The sequence below is a fragment of the Xiphophorus couchianus genome, chromosome 23 (genome assembly GCF_001444195.1).
Source record: "Xiphophorus couchianus chromosome 23, X_couchianus-1.0, whole genome shotgun sequence".
NCBI lineage: Eukaryota > Metazoa > Chordata > Actinopteri > Cyprinodontiformes > Poeciliidae > Xiphophorus > Xiphophorus couchianus.
Window position 1 is genome coordinate 26,443,483 of NC_040250.1, and position 25,158 is coordinate 26,468,640.

General features: G+C 39.4%; 2 protein-coding genes and 1 long non-coding RNA gene across 7 annotated transcripts in view; 1 reads left to right on the forward strand and 2 right to left on the reverse strand.

The window, feature by feature from the left end:
* The first annotated feature begins 1,713 nt into the window (after positions 1-1,713).
* LOC114138915 (uncharacterized) lies at positions 1,714-15,759 on the forward strand. Its single transcript, XR_003594344.1, has 2 exons — positions 1,714-1,906; positions 15,329-15,759. It is a non-coding gene; the product is annotated as an uncharacterized LOC114138915 (long non-coding RNA).
* Positions 2,729-21,431, reverse strand: LOC114138913 (beta-1,3-galactosyltransferase 2-like). Of its 2 annotated transcripts, XM_028008408.1 has the most exons (5): positions 21,293-21,431; positions 12,788-12,966; positions 11,321-11,486; positions 7,115-7,381; positions 2,729-3,732 (listed from the first exon to the last, which is right to left on the reverse strand). In XM_028008408.1, the coding sequence occupies exons 1-5, from the start codon at positions 21,335-21,337 to the stop codon at positions 3,139-3,141; spliced, it is 1,251 nt and encodes a 416-aa protein (XP_027864209.1). In that variant the 5' UTR covers positions 21,338-21,431; the 3' UTR covers positions 2,729-3,138. The 2 variants fall into 2 exon arrangements, with proteins under 2 accessions (XP_027864209.1, XP_027864211.1); XM_028008410.1 differs by lacking the exons at positions 12,788-12,966; positions 21,293-21,431 and adding an exon at positions 12,039-12,163.
* Positions 20,479-25,158, reverse strand: part of il1rapl2 (interleukin 1 receptor accessory protein-like 2) — a 382,929-nt gene continuing 378,249 nt past the window's right edge. For 2 of the 4 annotated variants that reach the window (XM_028008405.1, XM_028008407.1), the window contains 2 exons: positions 24,422-24,658; positions 20,479-22,857 (listed from right to left, as the gene is read on the reverse strand). In XM_028008405.1, the coding sequence (XP_027864206.1) occupies positions 22,759-22,857; positions 24,422-24,658 (336 nt within the window). In that variant the 3' untranslated portion in view covers positions 20,479-22,758. Of the gene's footprint in view, positions 24,659-25,158 lie in introns of all 4 variants that reach the window. The other 2 variants (XM_028008406.1, XM_028008404.1) reach the window with 1 other exon arrangement.

A 25,158-nucleotide genomic window follows, 5' to 3' on the forward strand; every position in this document is an offset into this window, starting at 1 on the left:
TTTTAGATGTTTTTTGTTGTTGTTTTTTTTTTTGCAACAATTGTTCACTATTGGTTCAGTTTTTGGGCCAGTATTATTTTTTCTATTCATTATACAGACTGTCATCATCTGAAAACAGAAAAAAGAATTGCACTTCTTCTACTCTAGCAGTCTAAACCATCTGCATGATCTTTACAACAAACTAAACCCAAGTTATTGCCAATATATTTTTTTTAATGGCAAAAGAAAGAGAAGCAGATTGAGGTTTCTTGGGGTAACTCAAAACTTACTTTAGAAAGTCATGAAATAAGTAGCTGCTGCAGTTAGATTTAACCGACAATACATCATACTTACTATGAAACACGGTGTCGGCAGGATCATGCTGCTGCTTCTCAGTCAGAGCTGATGGGAAGGTGAGTTCAGGGCCATCCTGAAATAAAACCTTTTAGAGGCTGCAAAGATACTGAGATCTGTGTGGATGTTCACCAGTCAACGGGAAGAAAGTATTGGCCAAATGATGTGCAAAATATTATATTATATATATATATATTATATTATAATATATATAAAATAAAATATCTAAATGTGCAGGTGGAGACACGCAGTCATAGTCAATAAATTAGAATATATGTTCTGAATTGCCTTGTTTGATTAAATGCTATTTTTTTTAAAATGACCTTTAACCTGGTATGTTTCACTTGGTGAATATACCACCAAGTGAATCCATTAACTTTTCAATAATATTCTAATCTAATGACTGCATTATAAAGGAGTGTTTGTCAAAGTGGGTGCCGCCAGGGGGCGATAAGGAGGCCTGATAAAGTTAAAGGGAAAATGAGAAAACAAAATGCTAAAATATTGAAACTAATACATTTCTTAATAATAAAAAAAGATATATATTTTTTTAAATCATAAAATCTATTCTGTTTTTCAACTATTATTATTATAATTTTTTTATTTATTTTTACAAAATCTAAATTAAACTAACTCACTGAAATGTTATTTGCCATTATTTGCCCGTCTTTCTGATTGGCTGTCAGTCAAATTTATGAAGCTGCTTAGTTTCTTTAGCTAGCAGTAGCATAGCTACATATATGGGAAAACATCTGACAAGAAAAAAACCATAGAAACCATCCAGTTGCTCTGCCGAGGACAGACCTGCGAAAATCCTGCCCGCAAGTGTTACAAGTGAATAAAAATAAAAGAATAAAACATAAAAGTCAATGTTTCTTCACATATTTTGTAGGATTGTCTGTTGGATTTTAAAAGGGGCTTCGGGGCAGAGGCCTGAAACCCCTTTTAAAACATTGGCGCAATAAATGTTTGGAGGTTCTTTAGATCATTTCCGCCCCAGGGCTGAATACAAATGATTAGTAAACCTTTAAGTTTTTTTTATTCATAAGAAAACTTTAAAGTCTTTTACATTTCCCTCCCACAACTATGCCCGTTTGTGTTAGTTTTACCTACTGAACAGATTGTAATTTGTTGTACTTAATTCAGTTGTTATCAGTGTCTTTAATATTTTGAATTCATTTTCTTCTAACTGTTTAAAAAGCAAGTAAAATTTGGACGGACAACTACGGAAGAGGATTAGGGCCACCGGAAAATAAATAAATAAATAAATAAATAAATAAAGTCAGAATTCTGACTTTAATCTCAGAATTCTTTTTTTTTTTTTTTCGGTGGCCCTAATCATCTTCCGTAGACAGCGGCTTGTTCAATTTTCCTTTTTTTAAATTTATTTATTTTTTTAAATACTGTCATTTACCCACTCTCCACAGGAGGGCGCCATTCGTAATGATATACCCGTTGCCCCCAGTGACGGCTGACATTGGCACTGCAGAAGGGAAGAGCCTCCCACTCCGGAGCTGTCAACCCCAAACAGCACTCACAGCTGAGAACCTGATGAAGCCGCCCTTCTCAGGAAGTGAGTCAAGCAGATGGCTTAGTTTTTTTTTTATGTTGGAGGTTTCTGTTCAACTTGGTTTTGTCTGCTCTCAATATGGTCCGACTCAGACTGACACTGACTGCTAATGAGTTTAGACTTGTGAGGAGAGTGTTTGATGTAAAATGAGCAAAGCACATTTTTTAAAGTGTCTTAATAGACATATCTTTGGAATATGAACAAGTTATCCAGTCATCACTGCCTCTTCTGTTTACACTTAATCCTGTTGAACGTCACCAGGGGGCCTGGTGCCTATCTCCAGGCGTTAATGGGGAAGAAGTAACAAACACCTCAACAGATTGTTGTCAGGCTATCGCAAACAACATGGACAGGCCAGGACAAGAACTAAGTCAATTTACCGTTCACCCTGAGGTTTCAGTTAGGATTTGGGCCAAGAACCTCCTTGTCGTGAGGGAACCACAGTATCCGCAGCATTTATTCTTCACTTATAATAAATGAGTATCTTGAGTCAGTTATTGAAGAAAACTCTTGTTATACGTGGCTATCAAAGGGGCTTTGACTGTCACCAAAAAGTTACCAAATTGCAGCAAAATTTCAGGATCAATGATCTAAAGTTTGTATTCACAAAGAAACAGGAAGGAAAATCTGGAAAATACCAACCTAACGAAGAAAGTCCAGGCATGCTGAGGACTTGATTTTAAAAAAAATAAACTATGGCACGATGTGTTGTAGGTACAGCACACTGCTGTTAGTGCCGTCATCCACTTCAGGCTTAAGTTATTGAGCTTCTAATGTCTCTGTTTGCTCATTAAATAACTGTATGAAGGAAATAATGTAGCCCTGTTAAAAAAAAAAAAGTTTATTGCACAGCTTACAGAAACACACTGATATTGTTCTTTCCCTCGTTTTACTCTGGTTCCCATGTGAAAACATTCAAAAATAGAGGTGCACTTGCAAGGGACTCTCCTTTGACATGTTGGAACAGTAATAGCATGAAAAACATGTCAACTTATAAAATCTTTTTAAAAAAGTAATAAATTAGACTTTAAATAATTGCACAGTCGTTGCACACAGTTTCGAAACCTCTTCTGCATTCCGTCTCCTGTAAACAGTTTCAGTGTGACAAACGTGAGGTTTGGAGATCCTCATCAGGTTTCTCTGCGTGAGACATACACCAGCTGGTGTTCTAACCGCGTTCCTCCCCAGCAGGGTATGGGTGCTCATGGGAGAAAATGCCACCAAACGTTGAAGGTCTAACAGTCTGGTCGAGTCTCATAAGCCTTCCATACATCCAAAATCTGCTCAGAGTTCTGCAGTAACGTGACAATGACCGAAGCGAAGTAGCAGCCCGTGGTTTCCGAAGGCGTGTTGATGACAAAAGAACCGCCGTGTGGAGGATCCGTCAGCGGAATCCCTAAATGTCTCATGCACAAACCCAAGTACACATCTTCGATGTAGACAGCCTGAATCGTTTTGGACGCTTCCAGTATCTGGTTGGGCAGATCCAGGGACAAGACGTAGCCAACTCCCAGCGCGTACGGAGGGTACGAATCCTCAGGGAAGACTTCGGGCGACAGAAACCACTTGGAGGTTGGGTCTCGAAGAACCGCGGCGCCCCGCGCCACCAGGCCCGTCATGTAGTTGTGGCGGGGGGCTTCCAGCAGCAGGTCGACGAGGTTGCGTACGTTGAGGAAGGTGTCCGAGTCGACCTTCATGGCGTAGGAGGTGTTGGGGCAGTGGGAGCCGAGCCACTCCAGCATGACCATCGTTTTAATGGTGAGATTTTTGTAGCTGTCCAAGAAGTTACTCTGGAGGATGTCGTGGTACTTCTTGCTTTCATTTAAAATCTGTGGAAAACAAGAACATTTGAAGCTGAAGTTAACAGCATCTGACTTATAAGTACACTCAATGATAATAGCCAGACGTCGGGAAGGGGCTATGGAGGAGAGTTGCCCGAGGAGAAGCTGCATCTCAAAAGCGGAGCTAGGTTCACGCAGGTGTTTTGTACAGCTAAATGGTTGCCACGGGAATTAAATGATTTCTCAAACATGCATGAAAGAATCAAGGCAACACTGTAGGTACGTTTTTGTTGAGGGAATAACATTATAACATGATGTAAAGCTGAAAAAAGTAGATTTTGCATAATACTGCTCCTTTAAAGGAGTTAGATAGGAGCTTTTAGGTCTGTAGGTTTCACAGTAGCAGGGCCGGTCCTAGCCAGTTAGGCGCTCTAAGCACACTCACCCCTGAATATGTAAATAATTCTTAATTTGTCTTAATTTCTGTTTATCTGGTGGAGGAGAAGTAAGGTTCTCAAAGACAACAGATTTAAATTGGATTAAAATTATAATGAGGAAATAAAGTACAATGAATGAAGTGTAATAATCGGAAGTGTAATACAGAACTGGGAGTCATCCTATAAAGTTCTGTGAGGGTTGTGCTGTTTTCGCAAAACAACAAAAAGGTCGGAGATTAAAGAACAAACAGACACATATAAGTTTTACTTCCCTGAGGAGGATTCGCTAGGAGGGGAAGCTTATTACAATTTTTCTCAACATCTTTGGTTCATTTCTCCAATCAAATTAAATTTCACATAAATGTTAGTTTAACCTCCACAACATTTAGTCATTTGTGCTCGTCATAGTATCAGTTTCTCAACACTTTCAAAAAATTGCAAATCCTCTTGGACCTGCATCAATTGCCTCCATGCAGTTCTCTGCTGTTTTATAACATTTAGGGTTTCCACCAGAAAACTTGCCAACCCCGGCGCCCGGCGCAGTAGGGGAGTCATTCATCCAGCCGGCCGCCATGTTTTTGAGTTAAAAAATGTTTAAAGATGACAGGAAATTTGAAAATATCACTTGATAGTTATGCATTATTGGAAGACTGGAAGATTAATGCCTTACTCCAACTATAAACTAAATCTAAGTCTGGTGGGGGCAGAAGTAAAGCCTGGTGGCCCACCAGGCTTATAATACACTGTGGGAAACCCTGAAATTATGTCAGTCAAAATGAACTACACTAATGAGTTAATCATCCCTAGTAGTTAAAGCTAGTAGTCCTCATTTTATAACCAGTTCGACAAAAACGTTGAACTGGTTCTCATTTTACTTACTTTTCCTCATTCTTTCCAGAAAATATCTCTCTGAACAATATCTCTCAAATATTTCTCGCAATTGCGCACAGCGTTACGCAAAAACTGTCTTGTGTGTTTGTCGCCAACAATGTGTCAGGACTTTTCAATTTGATGACACTGACTTTTCCACTTGCATGAACTCTTGCCTTTGAGAAATAAATTAGCCATACTGAACAGGTCACAGCCTTTCACCCTTTTTAGCTAAGTTCCAGCTTGTTAAAACTATTTTAAGAAGTACACCAGCAGTTGTGCACATGTTGAGTTCACTGATAAGAGAAACCAAAGTGTTTAAACCCCACAAAACCAATAAACTACAAGTCTGCAGAACTTCTGCAGATTATTTTAGCCTCACAGACTTTAACACCGATGTTCAAAGCAAATACTTTTTGAACCAGGACAGATGAAACAGGCAGAGTATGGGATCATTTCCCAGCTTCTTCCCGTTTCTCTCCCTCACTGTGGCGCTATGTTTCTGCCGCCAACCTGAGCGTGCAGGGAGACTGATTTGAGCTCACGGATCTATGTGAACGAAGAACAATTTGAGGCATTGATGCTTTATATACTTTTGTTCTTAATTTGTGTTTCGCTATGATTATGATACCGCTGATTGCTTTTGGTGCGAGTTGTGTATGACGTGAAAACGATGCATCATATGACGTGTATGATGAAAAAAACCCCCACTGTGTTCTGGGTATGTCCACAGTTCCAGGAACTGACACATACCCACCTATGGTTTGCATTTGTGCACAAACGGATGACAGTTGTACCTGCATATGGACTTGTAATTAAGGATAAAAGCTTTAACACAGCAAAAATAACCGGCCCTGTCTTGATGTTTTAGCTTCCTTCACTGCATAAAGCACTTTTTTTTTTTAAACACACCGGCATGTAATGGGTAGAGGAAGAGCAGCTTAGAAATTTCAGTAAAGGAAGTGATCAGACTGTACAGACAAGAGAGACATGTTCCAGACAAAACAATGCTTTTATAGTGCCTGCAAACACACACAGAGATGTACGTGTTATTTGGACATTGTCATAGTTTTGGTGTAAAACTAAAAATATTGGGTTATCGAAAGCATTAAAACTGTAACATAGGGATACAACTGTAGGATATAACACTGCAGTAAAATGTTTCAGAAAAATGATGTTTCCATCCTTGTGTCAGTAGCTTCGTTTCCATTACAAATGTGCACAAATATTTGCTAATTATTCTGCTAATTTCGAAAAAAACAACAACAACTCCATGTCGAGATTGTGGTGATTCCATGGAATAAAATATGAAATGAAAATCACACGTGAATAAGCTTGTTCGTGGGATAAGGCGTTACAAATCATGGCAGCGGCGGATGTAAACATGAGACTATATTCATAATTCAGCTGTCAGAAGAGACGTCTGTGTCTTATTCAGGTGTTGGAGAGACAAGGCCCTTATACTTGGGAGTAACCGGCGTTTTGGCGGTTTTACAGAAGAGCTATGGATTTAACAAGTTAGATTGACACAAAGCCTTTTATGAACCGTGTGAACCTGAGAGAGGTCTGGTGGAGCCAGCTGAACATCGCCAGAAAAAACAAAACGAAAACGTCTCATCATGCTCCTGTGAGCGTCATTCTTTTGACGCTCACAAAACGTTCTAAAGAATGAGACGGCAAACATGATGCTTTGTGAGTGTCATTCTCCTGCTACTTCCTGTCGTCTTCTTTGTACTTTTGGTCAATCATAGCATCCGGCTGTTGATCACGTGACTTGTGTGATGTGAAACAGGAGTTTCAATATGGCGAAAGAACCACCTCGTCATAGCGCAAAAACTTTTTATTCAAAACTTCTTTTCTTCAAAACGTTTTATTTTATTTTCGGAATTTCAATTTACGGAGTTTTATGGTTAACAGACACGCAGCTACTGTCTTAATACTCTAAATATTTCCTTTGCTCTTCAGATTTGTTTGAGTCAAGGGATCACCTGCCACCAGCTCTGCCACCCGTTACACAAATAGAAAGGACATCAGTGCACTTAGAGTTCACCCTACTCAACTCTCGTGCCATTTCTTATCTTATCTAGCAGTAAAAGTTGAGAGAAAAACAGCGGTCACATCACCTGTTCCTCAGGTGGCTCTGCGTCGTTACCAATTCTAGACTTTCCCAGGAGGAAGTAGTAGCTGATCAACTGGCCCAACACCTGACTTTCTCTTCCCCATGTCCTGCGAATGATGTCGCGGGCCTCCCTGCCTTGTGGGGCCACTGGGATCATGACCACCACGAAGGGGCTCTCCTGTCGGCATCGGTTTGGTTCATCCAGTATGAAATGGTATCGGTACGGGTATTCCACATGGAACTGTGAGGGTATGGAGTGAGAAGGCGAAATCTGTGGAGGCAAAGCAAAGTTTTGTTTTATACAATTTAAACATAACCATTCGCATCACATAGTTTAACGTAAAGACATTTTTTCTGAATGCTTGCACAGCATTACATGTGAATTAGTTTTTACACCAACATCTGTACCAATACGAACGTAGAGCCTCAAAATGGAGATGGAATTTCTCACATTCAGCGTCAAAACCACTGATACAACACTACTTCCTACTTTTCAAAATTATGTTTTGCAGTAAGCAAAATTATTGCTACATCATCCGTAATGCTTTTTAAAGGCTTTTTAAAAAAACATATCTATATATTGGCCAAACATGCCTTGGCACAAGCTAATGCCACAACTCTTACTGTAGGAATTGAATTCAAGATTGGTAATGTCAGATTAAGTTGTCACTGTGTGCTGAAAATGTTGCTTAAACAGAAATTACAGTTCATATTTAAGTGTTGCGTGTTTCTTTTTACTTAGAACTCTTTAACGTCTGTAATGTTGTGAAAAGATTAGAGACAGTAGTATATACGAAGCACAGAAGATTGCTGATCCTAGCAACTATTGAGAAATAATAGGGACAATTGCAAAATTATAAGTGTTATGCATTCAGAAATCAACTGGAGACGGTGAAAAAAAAAAAAAAAGGAACTGAACTGTTTCAGTTCATCTTTGTGGTTGTTTAGCAGTTAGCCGTGGGGAAGATTCCCGGGAAACAGCCTGGAAATTCCCAACCACAACTTCAAAATCCAATATGGCTGCTCCTCATAGGCCTACTATAGCCATAGTGAAAATTGCAAAAGTACAACATTTTACCCATAACTGTTTGTGACTTTGTCAGTCAGCATGTCGTGTTGTGCAACATGTCCTTGAATATCATGCATTAGTGTTTAAATATTCATAAACACAGGATAAGGAGAATGTATCTCATATTGCTGGCGATCCAGTATACCTGCATCCGTGCTACTGTAACTGGTGGCACACTTTTGATGATGCTGGCCTTTGAATTTTGTGAGCAGTAAGTGTAATTACCAAGCTGGTGATTGTTGCATTTCTTTTTAAACAAATTCTGTTTGACATTGACACATTAACTCCAGAGCCCAGGTCAGTGGAGATTCTTGCCCCAGTTGAAGTATTTTTTTTTTTTACTTTGAACAACAAATTTTCCCATAAACCAAAACAATAAAAATCAGTCAAGCAAACAGCGAAATAGTCGTCTAACTTAGTACTTCATTATAAGCGTTGAATCAGATACTGACTTCAGCATTATGAGCCTGGTGTTTGCACTCTGTAGTAAACATGTGTGAGTGTGTGTGGGGATGTGGGAGAGTGCTGATGCTGTAACCAAGCCATATATGTATGTGCCTCATTGTCAGTTCTGGGATAAACTCCAGTTCTGTGTTACCTTCAACTGTTTGCACAAGCTGATTGACACAGAGGAGTTTGTTGGATTGCTCACAGATCAGGAAAAAGCAAGTCGCCCAAAAATGCTTCAAGACACACTAAGGAGAAGGTGGAAAATAAATAAGTCACAACAGACAAAGAGGCTAATTAAGACTTAGCTCTACATAACTACACAGCCATTCACCCCCTCACTCCCAAACAAATGGTCATATATGGGTTCACATTTTCATTAAAGCCACCTTCATGCCTGATGGAACCCTGATTTCATACAATCAGTCAAGCAATTAGGGTCCCATCTCCAGACATGCATTTTGCAGATCAAAGCTTCCCTGGCACATGTAGGCAACCAGCTTCTCCATGTAGCATGCCTGAAATGTTGTGACTGGAAAGATGCCTAATCAGGGTCACAATACCTTGGTCAAAGTGGTTTTGCTCAAATTGCTTTATAAAATTAGAGGCATTTTAAATATTTTTCCTCTTCATCCATGCCTCTGACTATGTTTTGGCCCCTTTCCTTCTTCCTGATATGTTTTCTACTGAAAGCAAGAAGCTCACTATGCAACAATACACCAATTTTAAGTCGATATGCAAACAGGGCAAACAGTCTCCCTAAGTTTGAGTCCAATAAGGCTCAAAATGCTTATTTATTCGCCTATGTGATGGTTTGTATCCAGTAGCAATAACGATGTCACTCTCACACTACCCATACATCCATTGCATGTATGGGTAGTGTTCTTGCAAATGACCCTCAAGAACACCCAAGTGTTCTTGCAGGGTCACAGGTTGCCTGGCCATCACATGGCAACATCCCTTGTTTCCAGTGAGCAGTGCAGCATGACTCTGTGTAGTTCGTTATGCTATTTTATGGTCTGCCATTTTCAGGAGAGTGCTTCCACCAGCAGTTGGACTTGCACTGGGCAGGTGGTGTTAAATCTGAATGCCTAACAATGTGTCATACTAGCTTGTCTCAAGCAATGACATTTTTCTGTCCCCATATCAATGGACTGTGTTGTGTGACACCAGTAACCCCAACTCAGTTGCACCTTATCATTGTCTTATGAACCTAGAACTGAAGGGTTTCCAGGAACAGTGCAGTAGTGGGTCGGTAGAATGGGCCACTTTTAAAATCTAAACAAACTGGTCTGTGGATCTGCACTGACCCATGCCAAACTGCTCATTGGAAACGAAGCAGTAGAGAGGCACAGGACAAACAACCTGACCTGGATAAAGCTCATCAACCGCTCTCTAAAGACTTCTCTTCTTGTCTTGAGAGCTGTGGTTAGCCAGTTGCCAGCCTGTCAAATGCTAATGCTAACCTGTTGATCCTAATGGCCAGCAGAGGAAGTAGGCAACCAAACTAGGCGTGCTAGTCACCAACCTCTCCAACGCTAACGCAAGTGAGTAGACTATTCCTCATTTGCTAGCGTTCAGTGACCTCTGGTGGTTTCTAATTTGCCAGTGCCACCTTACCACTAATCGGATCAGTTACCTGCTTCGGATTGGATAATAGCCACCTCTGGGTGAGCAATACTCTGAATTTTGGTGCCGATACTGCGACAAATTATTGGACTGTGGGAGGATGCTTGAGTCCCTGAGGAGAGCCTGAGCAGGCAAGGTTAGCAAACTCCAAACCAGGATTCAAACCCAGGACCAACTGTGCTACCGTGTAGCTTCACATAGTGAAATCAAACACTTATTTGTGTCCTTGCTGTATTTGAATTCTTAAGTTTCATTTACCTAGCACATTTGCGACAGCAAGGCAGTTCAATGTGCTTTCCATGATTAGAAGGCATATAAAACAAGAAAAAAGCAAAAAACGTTACATTTGTGTTTGCAAAGTAAGGGAAAACAATGAACGACTGAAAAAAGGTTTCTCATGTTCCAGTTATTTAAATACAGCTCAAAACAAATGGGTTTTTAGAAACTCATTGCTTCAGCAAAAAAGAGAGAAATTTATATTATCGGATTTCCTATCCAATTGGTTTCCAATGGGTGTCACATCATTCCCCAATAAGTGATCCAACTTCAGACATAAATTGAGCTACGTTTGGTATACTATGACTGGTCAGAGACTAAAGACTGACAACTAATATATTTTGCAAGTGGTTTAATAATTTTACACATCTGTTATAGAACTATTTTATTTTATACCATCATGTTTGTGCTGTTGTTTTATTATTTTTTTTAACTAAAATGATTAGATTTTATTCTGCATATTTGTTTTAAATATTTTTAATATACCATCTGTAATATTTTTTTTTCAACATAGTCATACTCTGAAAAGCTCATATCCAGGTGCAAGCCTTCCTGTACCTGCTCATGAGTTCTAGGTTCATAAGACAATGATAAGTTTCCTATAAGGTTTTCTTATAGTAAACTAATTTCGCAGATTACCAGAATCAACATGGAATAAAAAAAACAAATAGTCCAGTTACAGTAAGATGCTGCTGATGACTCATCCTGTTGAAGTTAACTTGTTTTTGTTATATTTGTACAATTTAATCCCGGAGGACTACGAAAAAACAACAACAACAACATACTCACAGATTTAACGGTCATCTTGTTGTCGTCTGATGACGAGTCTTCCCTCTGAACCAGCGAAGGCCTCCAAGATGGTGAGAACCAAGTGTAGAGAACTAAAACTCCCAACATCAGGGAGAGCACGACATAGAACAACCAACGCCTGGCTCCTTTCCACGGAGACTTCTCACTGCAGAGCGAGGGGCGAAACATCTTTAGTTCTGGTTAGAGGTGCATCCGGTGATCAAGATTCAGTTCTACTTTGCTGAGGATCCATTTAGATCCACCTCTTTTCTGCCATTACAACAGGCGCAACCACAAAAAAAAACATTTCTAGTGCAACTTGAGCTCCATCATAGCATGCATGTGAAAACAAGCTGATGAGAGTGCGTCATATGTAATTAGCACCGACTTGCAGCCTTGTTGTCTCATTTATATCCTTTAGAGGAAACATAAATTAGATTTTCCTAAGTGTCTAACATAACGCACTCCATTCTCTGAGCTGTGAAGCACTAGAAATCACAGTGAAACATAAGCAAATGTTTAAGTCTACACTGCACCTCTGGTATGGAAGAAAGCTTTAAAACTTACACTCAACACACAGTCAACCCCACTAAACCCGCCAGCAGAAACAGCATATTTACTCCAAAACAACAACACACACAAAAAAAAACACAACTTTTTCCTCCCTGATCACACTATAACCTGTTAAATGTGCGGTAAATGTGAGTCCAGTCCCTACCAGCTGAGTTGGTGGCTTCCCATTGAGAGACATGAAGTTAGAGGAAACAGCAGAGGAATTCAACTTGTCGCAGTTTGAGCTTTCAAGTGAAAGTAGCACCCCTTTATGAGAGCGCAGAAAGGACGAGCAGAAACATGTTGTCGTCTTTGCTGACTGCAGCGTGCCCGTATGAAAAACAGGCGGCAAACAAACACGTTCATGTAGAAACTTGCGTTTACGAGTGTAACTGTCTAGTGATCGGAGATGATATGGACGAAGGAATTACAATCAGAAACAAAGACGAAAACTTCCTTTTTTTAAAAAAAAACAAAAGATCATTGGAAACTGTGTTTACGTTCCTGTTCTTTTTCTTTTTGGTTTTAAGGAACTGCAGGGGATGTTTTCCCCCTGAAGTTGTATGACAGTTCTTAAACGTTCAACCATAAAAACAATCTACTTTTTTTATGCTTGGACATTTGCGAGAATTGAAAGCAACTTTCTGCGTTATTAGGATCATATCAAATTCTGCAACTGGGATCGGAAGTTGAAAAACGATTAAATTCTGATTGCATGACAGAAGTTCAATCATTGTTTTTGCCTCTTAAAAAAAAGACCAATTTCCCCCCCCCAAACAATAAAGATTAACTCAAATTAAACCAATAGCTATAAACCTTTGGTCAAAATAAAGATGCATCTTTTTTAGCCTCAGGCGTGACACACCCATCAAATTGTGCCAGCACATTTTATTCAAAATACAGATACGAGCTTACCTTTTTGAGAAAGAGTCATTCCACATTGCTACATCTGAGAAGTCTATCAGATGAGTCAAGTAGGAATGAGGACATGCTTCTGCTTGCTGTCTGTCTCTGGTTGCGAAGTGGTTTGAGAGGAAGTGCCTCAAAACCGCGTCTCTTGCCTTTTCTGATACCATGCCCTCCTCTGAAGGTTGCTTTAAAAAACACAAGCAGAAAACATTGCAGATTTCTACTACGTCTATAAGAGGCAAACCTGGTTACTCTGAGTAACTATGGTCAAACTATGGCAATAAAAACTTCCCCTCCCTCCCTCTCCCTCTTTCTCTCTCTCTTGTGTTTGTACTACGTCTACTGCTGCAGCTGGTGCTTCTGTTTGACGTTTTCCACAATGCAAAGGCAAAAATGGGGCAGAAAACCTTGATTGAGTTAAAAGAAAGACATTTTGTTCTGTTGATGTTAAGCCATAAAAAGGGGGTAAAAAAAATCGACTTATTCCTGTTTGGACATTTGTTACTATCAAAAGCAATTGAAATTCATTTTATGTTAATAGTGCTGCCCTTTCGGCCATTTACAGCTTTTGGTCGTTTTCTAATTGAGGAAGTGAAGATGACCAAAACTACTAATGGCCGTTATGCTTGACAATTAATTAATTAATTTATTTTTTTACATTTGTGAGATGTTTCACTTTGCCAACTAACTCCTTAAAGTAACAATTTATTTTCCACTTTGTTGAAATGTGATAATGTAAGACATAATTACATATATACTGTCTATGAACTCATACACTCTTGGTAAAATTCCACCAAAACTCAAAATCAAAACTCCTAAAACAAAGGAAACTTTTGCACAATTTATCAGGGGATCAGGCTTATCTTGGTTTGATAATGAATTTATGTGTGCATATATATATACAGTATATATATACAGTATATGGTGACATAGAAATGATAAATACACAAAATAAGTGTTAGCCTCTGAGTGGTTACACAATTCTAGCTCCCCGTGTACAAACCAACACCAACAGGATGTATTCTGAAAGACAAAGGAAACAGTTTGGGTTTATTGCAAAACGGTGGCCTCAGAGTTTCTCTGAGAGCTGCTGAAGGCAGTTCCCACAACTTGACTTCCACAGAATTAGATTTTAATCCCAGCAGTGCATCTAGAAACCTCCTGACACTCAGTTCTTACTAGAACCTACTTTTAGAAGACGTAAAAGAATGAATCCCCATCCCGTAGCTGACGCTATTCAGCTTGACTGCGGATTAATGTGAGGTTTAGCGTCGCCTCTTACTCTTTGATTGTTCCATTAGGAAAGCCATCAGCTGCTTTGCTGGACCTCATCCAAGCCGAACTGCTTAAAGAGTTTACAGGAAGAGGTTAAGAAGGCTGCCGAGAGGAAGCAGTGAAGGAGCAACATGAGCTCCTGTATGGAACTGGTTTTCCTCTGCATGTCAGAGTATGCCCCATTCAGAGGGAAGGTTGTGACACAGAAGACATTTGACCCACCCAAAATTGCCCTGATTTGTGGATGGAAAGGACCCAAATGCGGAGGGGAAAAAATGTGGCATTGCTTTAATAAAGTAATAAAAACTTACAGAAAATGAGGCTTGGAGAGCATTTCAGCAACAATGCAGTCTCAAAGTGCTTTACATAAAAAACAAACAAACAAAAAAAACAACATAAAGTCACAAAATATACCATAATCAACAATTCAGAAAACCGGTAACAAACATTGCATTTTGATGAGTGCCATCATCAGAATCGTTAAAACACATCAACTATAAAAGGTTCCTTTTGTTTCGGCCACTGCTGAAGACAAATACTCCTCTGCTGTGCAATCAAATACAATAACCCATGAAGCGTCACGGTTGGTTGCCAGTCACATGGTTTTCAACAAGACGACACAAGCATCGAAGCGGGTCTTCATCTGACACGCCCCCTTTTTACTCGGTACACGCCTCGAAGCCTGGCTTCAGATGGCCCATCACTACTAGATAGGTAGAGACAGAAAGCCAGCGAGATAGATAGCTACCTAGCTAGGTAACTAACTATGTGGAGTTAGATAGCCAGTTAGCTAGCTAATTAGATAGATAGCCAGCCAGATAGCTGCAAACCTTCTATAGCAGGGGTCCCCAAAGTGGGTCCTGGAGGGCCGGTATCCTGCGTGTTTTAGTTCTCTCCCTGGTTTAACCCACCTGGATCCAATGATGGATCATTAGAGGCCTAAGAAGAGCATTGATATGCTGAAAAGGTTGTTGGTACCACCAGGGAGAGAACTAAAACATGCAGGATGCCGGACCTCGAGGAAAGACTTTGGGGACCCCTGGTCTAGAGGAAGTTCATGTGTCATGTGAGCAAAAACCAAATTTTACTACTGGCAACAGGAAGTGGTAGGAGAATCACTGCATGTTTTTTAACGACTTATCGTGTGAACAACATTCACCTGTGATTTAAATTGTTGTTTTTTCTTTATGGAAACCCTGTAATTGTGAAAGTGTTTTTTTTTTCTCTCCAACATTAGCAGAATCCTGAAAGTTTTTCCCATGTCTGTTTTAGCTTCAGCACGTCCGATTCCATTGGATGGCTGATTAACGGGCATTTGCTGTGACCTGCATTCCTTAGAATCAGGTGTGCTGAAAGCAGGGAAAACAGCTAAAACATGCAGGGAACTGCGTGCCTTGAGGACCAGGGTTGGGAAACGCTGCAGTACAGACCGACCGTGTTGCCTCTAATCTCCTTCGGCAGCACTTCACTGTCACCGACGGTGGTGAGGAAGTCACAACGTCAGTCAGTGAAACGTGAACCCCGAGAGCAAACCGGTTCTGAGAACACGCTGGATTTCACAGGATGAAAACATGAGCAGATCTTTCTGTGCTTTTGACGCGTCAGACTTTCAAGTCACAAAGAATTTGAATTTCTCAGTTTCTAAATAAAACCAACACTGATTGTGGTTCGGGAAATTCACCATAAAGGCAACAACAAACATAGTTTCTCCATCTGTATTATTTGCTTTGGCTTTTGAATCAGTATGCATTTTATTTTCATTTAAGCAATATTCCACCTTAGGTCCTATTAGCATGAGAAGATCTTCAATATTTCCCTTTTGTCTCAGAGATGTATGGGATGCTGTTTGTTACAAGTCACACAGTAAAAAACAGGGAGGAATATATTTGGTTTATTTAGCTTGTCAAGAGAAAATTCAAAGTCATATTCTTACCATTTTATTCATACATTTGTCATACTTTCAAACTAAGTAAAGTCACAAACTAAATTCTTAATTTGTGAACTAAATATTTAGCTTGCAAATGAAATATTTAGTTAGGAAGCTTAAATATACATTTCTGAACTAATTATTTAGTTCCCACTAAATGTTTAATTCTGAGCTAAATATTTAGTTTTCAAACATTTACCTCCAAGTTAAATTAACTAAGTATTTGGTTCTAAAGTAAATATTTACTTTACAAGCAATATAATTTTCAAACTAAATATTTAAAATATATATTTAGCCCTGACCTAAATATTTAGTTTGCTAACTAAATACTTAGTGCTACATATCGTCACCTTCCTAAAACGATGACTTGAGTCAGTTTTCCCAAAAATTATAATTCTTTTTGCTTATAAAGTCTTTTGGCAAAAAAGAAGTGGCGATTTTTGCAAAAAAAAAAAAAAAAAGACTTAGGTCATCATTTTTGGAAGCTAGGATGCAAATTAGCCTGCCAATAAGCGGAAGTGGACCATCAAAATAAAAGCTCTATAGAAACACCTGCTGTTGGTGAGAGTGAATTGCTTAAGTCATCGCTTACGTCAGAACATATTTTTATTGATTCTTCTCTCAACGTGTCCAAATGCATTAGCTAAAAACACAGGAAGTGCCACTTTAACGACCACAACAGCTAATGCACCGACATAATCCCGCCAATCCCAAACACTTCCTGTTCATGTTTGATTCACTCTTAAGTTACTTTAGAGCAGCTATCAGAGTTTTTACACAGACAACATATTGACTCGTCTTCATAAAATGTTCACTTACAAATGAGTAAACGGGAAGTCTTACATTTTGATATACACGTATCTTCTGCTTTCAGGGTGAATCTGTTGGGCCGACGAGACCTAGACACGTTTGTTTAACATGTTCTCCACTTGTAGACATTTTTTTTTTTCTACAGCTGAATAACTAACAGACAGAAGCACCAAACCAAATATCTAAAAGTCAAAGAGAGGAAACCTTTAAAAAGCTGAGTCCTAACCGTAGGACAGGAACCTGTTTGTGGTTTGGCCTTCGTCACAAATTCATTTCATTTTTTATCTCTTTTTACATATTGCAGTTTTTTTTTAAAAAATAAGTCTCTTCTTCATTTTAATAGTTTTGTTATATTAATTGAATATCACATTAGTGCTCAAATTGACCTTTAATATCCATATGTTTAAATATGTTGCAAAGACACAGCTTGTATTGATTCCTTAACATGACTATATATAGATCAATACAAGAAGATCAAGTAAAATCTAAGACAAAAAAGTCTGAATGACTCATTAAAAATATGCTGATAAATAAATAACATCTCATACATTTAGTCAATAGCACATAACACTTCATCAGGACTGAAAGATTAAAGGTTTTTCTTCTTATTTCTAAGTAAAATTATTTCCATAACCAGCTGCCATGTTCTCCACCCGTTATCTGCTACATCTCCGCCTTAACATCACAGAGGATCTAGCACTTGGTTCAGCCTCCGTATGCTTTGCTTAGCATTGCAGTGAGTCAATTTTCAAAATCTTATCTGACGTCGGAAAGAGAAGGAAAGCTTGCTTGCAGAGAGCTCCAGGTCTTAGGATTTTTTATGTGCAGCTACTGCTTGGAAACGGCAAAGACTTTCATTCAGACATAAGCAGCAAAAAAAATACAGTTAATACTCATGTCATTACTGAATGCATTTTCTATAAATATGTGCTATGCCTGTCGCTTGGTTTGTTTTCTGTTTCTTTGCATGCTGTGAAGCTGCTGCCAGACAATACTGTATTTCTCAAAGCGTCTGCGCCAAATGGAGCTGGCCTTTGAGAATCTGATGCTCGTTACCCAACAGGGGGATTTTCTTTAAAGTTTGCCAGTGCATAAAAAATATTCTACAAATATGTTGTTTTTTTGGTGAATGCTTTGTGCATTAAGTGGGCCGACAAACTGTGGTCTGGTCTTCTTTTGCAGGGGGGGAAAAGCCTTTGGTGAAGAGTCAAACTGAACGTACAGAAAGGCAAGTTCAACACCTGTGAGCCCACTGTGCACGAAGTGAACCACACATTGGTGCAACTGTTGAATTCTGCACTTTATCAAACAGAAAGTAAAAGCACTGTTACACAAGCTGTGTTTTCATGACAAACGTGTCAATATTCTACTAATGTTGAAAACCCCCCACAATATCACGATTGCGGTGTTTCCACTAAATAATAAATTGAAATAAGTTTGTTCACACAATAAGTCATTAAAAATAATGTCAGCGATGGATATATTCATTATGCAATCATGATGCTGGCGCTCGTCTATCAGTCAATCAGAGGAGATATCAGCATCTTAGTCAGGCTTTGGAGCAACAAGCCCCACCTACTTGGGAGCGGCTCCATATGGAGCGTTTTGGGGAAACTGTAGTCGGCCATTTTACAGAAGAGCTTTGGATTCAACACTTTAGAAAGACACACAACTTTTTATGAACTGTGTGATGCTGTGAGAGCTCAGGAGGAACCAGCTGCACATTGCCTGAAAAAAACAAAAGTAAAAAAAAACAAAAACATCCTCCTCCTACCACTTCCTGTCGTCTTCTTTGTTGTTTTCACCAGTAGTAACTTCCGGTGGTTGATCACGTGACTCCTGTGATGCAAATAACATTTTTCCATTGCAGTTTTGCAACATACGCCTTTTTTGATGCGGCTGAAACCATCTCATCCCAGTGCAAAAACCTTCAAGAAACAAAATAAAAAAATACTTGAGTTTTTTTTTTTTTAAACTGCAGTGTTTCCATACATTTTTGTTGTTGTTGTAATTTCAATTTGTTCAATTTTATGGCTAATGGAAACAGCTACTGTTCATTTAAACTACAAATGAAGCTGTAGGCACACAAAAAGAAAAATTAATTGATGCCTTATAAAAAAAACCCAGCTGACTGAAAGAGAGCAGAGATTACAAACACTAGGAAAATGCCACAGGGAAGCCCAAGGACATAAACAGAGAAGACATCCTGTGTGATGCCAGTTATATACAACATTTGACATGTTTGAAATAAAGATTTTACTACTTCTGACGGTTTAGTAGAAAGTGTTGGTATGAAAAAACTATTTGAAATGTATGCCTTTTATTCTGACTCGTATGTTGACCGTAAAATAAATTTCAGTGAAATAAACGAGAAAACGAAGCACTTCCAAAGGACAAAGTCCTCTTAGAGGAATGTTTCAGAGTGTAGAAAAGCTGAACCGCTGTGGAGAAAATGCTTTGAGTTCACTTTGACATTTGCGAGGAGCTTTTGCTAAAGGACTTTTGACAATGCGAGGAAGTTGGGATTAATGTTTGCGTGCATGCAAATATGAACAAAAACAAGTCAAGGATGAGTTCAAGGCTTAAAGCTGCAGCACTTAACGTTTAGTAATTTTTTAGTTTAACACCGTCACCATGTTATGATGGCATAATATGAAACAGACAATCTGTGAAAAGATCGATATCCTCCACCTCCTCCCTGAACCACTCTTCAGAAATGCATCGCTCCCGACCAAACACTACCAATCAGAGCCAGGAGGAGGGTCTCATCGCTGTCAATCAACCTGGTGAATGTGCTGCTAAATGTGTTAATGACAGAAACAACTTACTGCAACAGGAAAACCGTTTAACCAGTTATTGGTGACCATGCTAACAAGCCTTCACATCAGGCTCTGCAGTCCGAACGGTGTGATTGACAGCGATAAGACCCTCCCCCCCGGAGTTTTTAATTTTGCTTATTTAATCAGAAAGCTGAGACTTCCTGTTTACAACAGGGAAGTGTCCAGTTCCCACTGACCACACGCGCCAGACAAAAACGCAAAAATCTAAACTTTCTCAGGGCATAACCGACCAATAAATGGGCGATATTAAAACTTTTTAAAAACCTGATATTTGTTTGCCCCCTTCCTAATGCTGCCCTGGGAAACACCCTTACACGCTCCTCACACCAAAAACCACTCTTCACTACTTCACCAACAATACTGAAGCCAGATGCAAAAGCCTTGTCACTTCTTAGCAACAGAAATAAAGGCGTTACCTAATGATGTCTCATCAAATTCATGCCTAAAAAGCTGCACAGAAAAGGGATGTATGTACAAAAGCACTGAATCTTTGTTCTAAAAAGTCCACCATCATAATATTTAGCTGTTTTAAACCCTTTAAAAATGTATTTTTCTCTGTAAACTGGCAGTTAGTCATACTTGTGTGGTTTAATTTCACCATACCTTTTTTTTGGGCTGTTGGACTTTTGGCAGCTGCAGCAACACCTCACACACAGTTATTCAGAGGTGAGATAAGATAAACACCAAACGAAACAAAATCTAGAGATCAGTGGTACAACACGCCTCAGAAATATTGAGAAATATGAGCCGTTGCTGCAGAGGAAGTGAAAGGGCAGAAAAAGGAGATGATCTGAAAGTAAAGGAGTTGGGTTTGAAGCAGAGAAACAAGTGACAGACATCAAAAGTTAATAAAACAACTAATGCATTTTTATTTGCTCTCAGTTAAATAACGTCAACAAATATATTCAAAGTATAGTCCAAGAAATGAGCAGAAAAGGGAAAAGAAAAACAACTATTATACCGTATATTGCCATCGAATATAACAACTCATAAGTAATTATTGTATCAAACAACCTCAAAATGTCCAGAATTTCATTGGCTCTAATAGGACAATGACAGTACCTTTGTGTGAATTCAAAACATTATCCACATTGCTTAAATATTGCGGTCTAAACTATTTCCTTTAAAGCTCAAAAAGAAGAATGTTTGATTCAGCTTGTAGTTTTAGAGCGGCTTCTGCGGTGGGACCGCCCTACCCCCCTTCGGCTGACAGGCGGCGCTAGAGTTTAAAACATCAGTCCGTCGGTAGGGGCGATCCATCGACCTGTCTGTAAAAACGTGGAAGAGAACAAAAATGGAACGCCTCTGGAGCACGTTGACGCTAGTGGAAAACCTACAGAACAAATCACTGTCATGTTCGGATCTATACAGAAGTAATGGAAAGCTGTACAGAGATTCTTGTAACAAACAGGCAGTAAAAACAAATCTTTGTGGGAAAAAAAAAACAGTCGAAGAGGATTAAACTCTTAAATTAAACATGATCAAATAAATATCAAAATTTTTATCGGAGGGAAGCCTCCTTTTTTTCCCCTTTTTGTCAGTTTTTAATCATCACGCCATGGCCGGACAGAAAACAAAACATACCGCATCAACACAACAGGTTCATTATAAAAACAAAAAAAGGCTGCAACAAATGATTGTGTCATTTTTCTCTTTTACCTGTGTTTGTTGGATCCTCTCTTGGTATTTAAATGGGTGGGTCATGCAAATAGAAAGGAAGCCAAGTCGAAATACGATTTAGTTCGGTGGTTGCGGATAATCTCCGATTCCGTTTGCTTCCAGTCGACTACACTTGGAGGTTATGGTAGCCGGTTACCATCTACCACCAACTGAAAACTGTTAGGTAACTGAAGGCTAGTTTTCAGTTAGACTAACAGGTTTCAGTTAGCCAAATGAAACCTGTTATGATTGTACAACTGAAAGCTAGCTAAATGAAAACTTTAAAAAAAACTAAAAACCTTTTCTAAAATTTTCTAACAAAAAGCTAACTGAAACCTAGTTTTCAGTTACCTGAAAACTAGCTTTCAGTTAGCTAGCTTTCTAACTGAAACCTAGCTAACTGGAAGGTAGCTAGCTTTCAGGTAGCTAGTGAACTAGCTTTCAGTTAACTGAAAGCTTTCAGTTAATTGAAAGCTAGTTTTCAGTTAGCTTTTTGTTAGAAAATTTTAGAAAAGGTTTTTAGTTTTTTTTAAAGTTTTCAGTTAGCTAGCTTTCAGTTGTACAATCATAACAGGTTTCAATTGGCTAACTGAAACCTATTAGCTACCTGAAAGCTAGCTTTCAGTTAGCTAGCCTTCAGTTAGATGATAGCTATTTATTTGAATGTTTCCTAGAAAAATCTCTGCTATTTTAGTTAATGGTCTACATTGTATATAAAAAAAAAACATTTCAAAGTCAACCAGCTCGGTTTCTATGAGTCAAACCAGCTAGCTAGTTATAGTGCTTCAAGAGGTTGACTGTTGTTTTAAGGTGGAGTATTTTCCAAAACACCTACAGTAGTCAACAGGTAGACTGATTTCCCAAGGACTGACCTACATTCAGGAAAAGAATGACAGAATTCAGCCGACTGACCCTTCTGTGGAGAGTAGCCTCCAAGTCAACCAGTTTCCATAGCAGCTGGTGTGAGAACAATCTGCGATCAAGAAACCTTTTTGTGCTCTAAGATGCAGCTTGGCAGCTGTCTGGACAAACCGAGTCCCTAGAGTCTGCACATACTAATCATTTAGGGTTCCTGGACCCTGTTCAGTCTTTTCTAGTACTTTTATCCATGCATCTGTCTAAAAACTCAATTTTCCTCTGCCCAGTGGGCCATATTGTTGGTCAGTCAATCCAAGCTGGTGTCAATCTGCAGCCAGTTCACTCCCCTCATCACAGAGAGCAATTGTTCTTAGAATTTGTTTTTATCCAGTACTCTTAAGATTCCACTAAGGTTCTTTGTTCATGATGTGGTATGACGTGACCCAGTAGCAGTCCTCAGGCAGTCTTCGAGGAGCCGTCTAACTCCCAAGTCTGTACAAAGTCAACCCCCCCCCCCCCCCCCCCCAAACAAAGTCCAGTTGTACAAGCAATCCACCAGAAGACGTCTGCCCAGCGGTCCGTAAATGGGTACCGACTGAGCCGTCAGTCTACCAGATGTCAGAGCTTAGTTCTCTGCTGGTGAGCGGTACGAAGGTGCTGTTCAGGTGGAGGTCTGGCTTCTTCCCAAGCGTACTGCTCTGAGACACCTGGCAAACACAGAGCCACAGGTGTCAACAATCCACTCCTACATATGTCCGAACAAAAACCTACAGCATAACTCTAAGAGACACATTGCTACTGCATGCTAAATGTTTAATGCCTTATCTACAGACAGAGTCTCGCAAAAGTATTTATACTTCTTAAACCTTTTCACATTTTGTCACATTGACAAACTTCAACATATTTTCTTGGGACTTTATATGGCAGACCAACACAAAGTACTGCATATTTGTGATTGACAAGCAGAAGGTTCCAAGATTTGAAATCTTTTACAAATAGAAACCTGAAAAGTGAGGTATGCATGAATCCTTCCCTGAGTTAATACGTCAAAGAACTACGTTTGGTTTTAATTACAGCAGCAAGCCTTTATGTCTCTACCAGATTAGTACATCTCCAACAGTGACATTTTTGACAATTTGTCTTTGCAATAGAGCTTAAACTCACACAGATTGGATGTTGGGCATTTCAGAACATATTGTTAGCTTTCAGCCCTTACCAAACATTCTCACCAGGATTTAATCCAGTCTGCTTTAATCCAACTCCGGTTTGTTTGTCTAGAAAGTCCGGTTCGTTTGGGGAGATGTGAATAATCAAACTCTGATTCGGACCAACAAACTGAACTCTGGTCCATCTACAAGCCTGGGCCTCCGTTTAGTTGAAGTGAACTCTGGCCTGGTTCGAATGCAAAAATGAATGCCAAGCGGACCAGAGACTGCTCCAAAAGCAGGAAGGAGTCTATTGTGCAGGGCATTCTGGGTAAATACAAGCAAATATAAACACCCTAGTCTAGTGCTTATGGGAGAAATGACTCTTGAGAGAAATCCTACAATCTGAGGCCGTTTTTGTTTATGTTTTGTGAAGAAAGAAGTTGCGCTCATGTCTTCTTCTGAGGTTCTGGGATTGTTTCCTTCAGTGGTTCTTAATGCAGCGCCGCCACAGGTAAAGGTGGGGAAACAGGTTTTTCAAAGTATTTGGTTTGAGTCTCCTGTAAGAATAAAGGATTTATAATAATAATATAACTTTTGCAGGCAGTTTGTTTGCTCTGGCTTTATTTAGGGTTAAAACTCGTATCAAACTTTCCAGAATTGTAAATGTAAAGAAAATTTGAAAAAAACATATACGATTCACAATTATGCACTGGTTTGGTTCACCATATTAAATCCCTTTAAATTACTGTACATTAAAGTTTGGGGTACCAACGTGACAAAATGTGGAGAAGTTTGAGGGATATGAATACTAGTCCAAGCCTACTGTTTATCATCATCCTGTCCCAATTTCTACTTTTAGAATAAACACATATTCTAGCGATACACAAAATGAAACAATGTTTCTTTTATCTTCTCTTTTATCCAAACAGACCTCTTGTTCCCCAGTGAACTGCTCTGAACCCCTGGGGAGAAAAGAGGGCTTTTATTTTTATTTGATTTCAACTCCGAGCACACGCAAGCACATAACAGCATGGATCATTACAAAAGGATACTCTGTGCAGATGGTGGGTGTTAAGAGGCTGTCTAGGAACGAGAAAAAACAGGAAGACACAGGTTCCCTCACCTGTCCATTCAGCAGCGTCATGGGGATGTTGCAATAGACATGGCGCCCCCCGGGGCCCAGGGTGGAGAACTGCACCGTGGAGGGAAGTGGGAGTGGGGGCGACATGGAAGGCTGTGGGGGAAGCTGGAACTCGTAGCTGCGGCAGAAGTGCCGCATTTGGGCAGCCGTAGCAGTGTGACCCCCTCCCAGTGGCAAGGTCATCTGGTTGTAGTCAGGGATCTCCGTTGCCAAGGCAACCTGCGAGTTAAAAAAGAAGAAAAAAAGAAATGTAGCTGGGGATTTTCCAGAAGGTTGTCACGATGTTTAGATTTTCACACGTCCTCTCGGGATGAGCTATGAAAACAAGCCATTTGAAAAACAGAGAACAAAATAAGGAAAATGTGGAATTAAAATTGGGGAAAAAAATGATCCTTTATTATCTTAAACATTTAGAAACAATGAAGAGGAAGGATACATCAGATGAGCTACACCACAGAATAGAAAAGAATTTGACTAAAATCATTCAACATAAAAGTGTCACTTATATGTTGTATTGTTATCTGAGACTGATGCGATTTTTGTCATCAGTTCATTGCATCCTGTTGCTGCTGTGTTATTTGTGGCTCGGGTTAGTCATTTTTTCCGAGTCGCCACTTCCGCAGAATGTGTTTGACTAATTATTAAAAATAAGTTTATCATATTTTGACATAGCGTGCCTATAAAAGTTTTCACTCCGTTGGACGTTTTACCCTTTTATT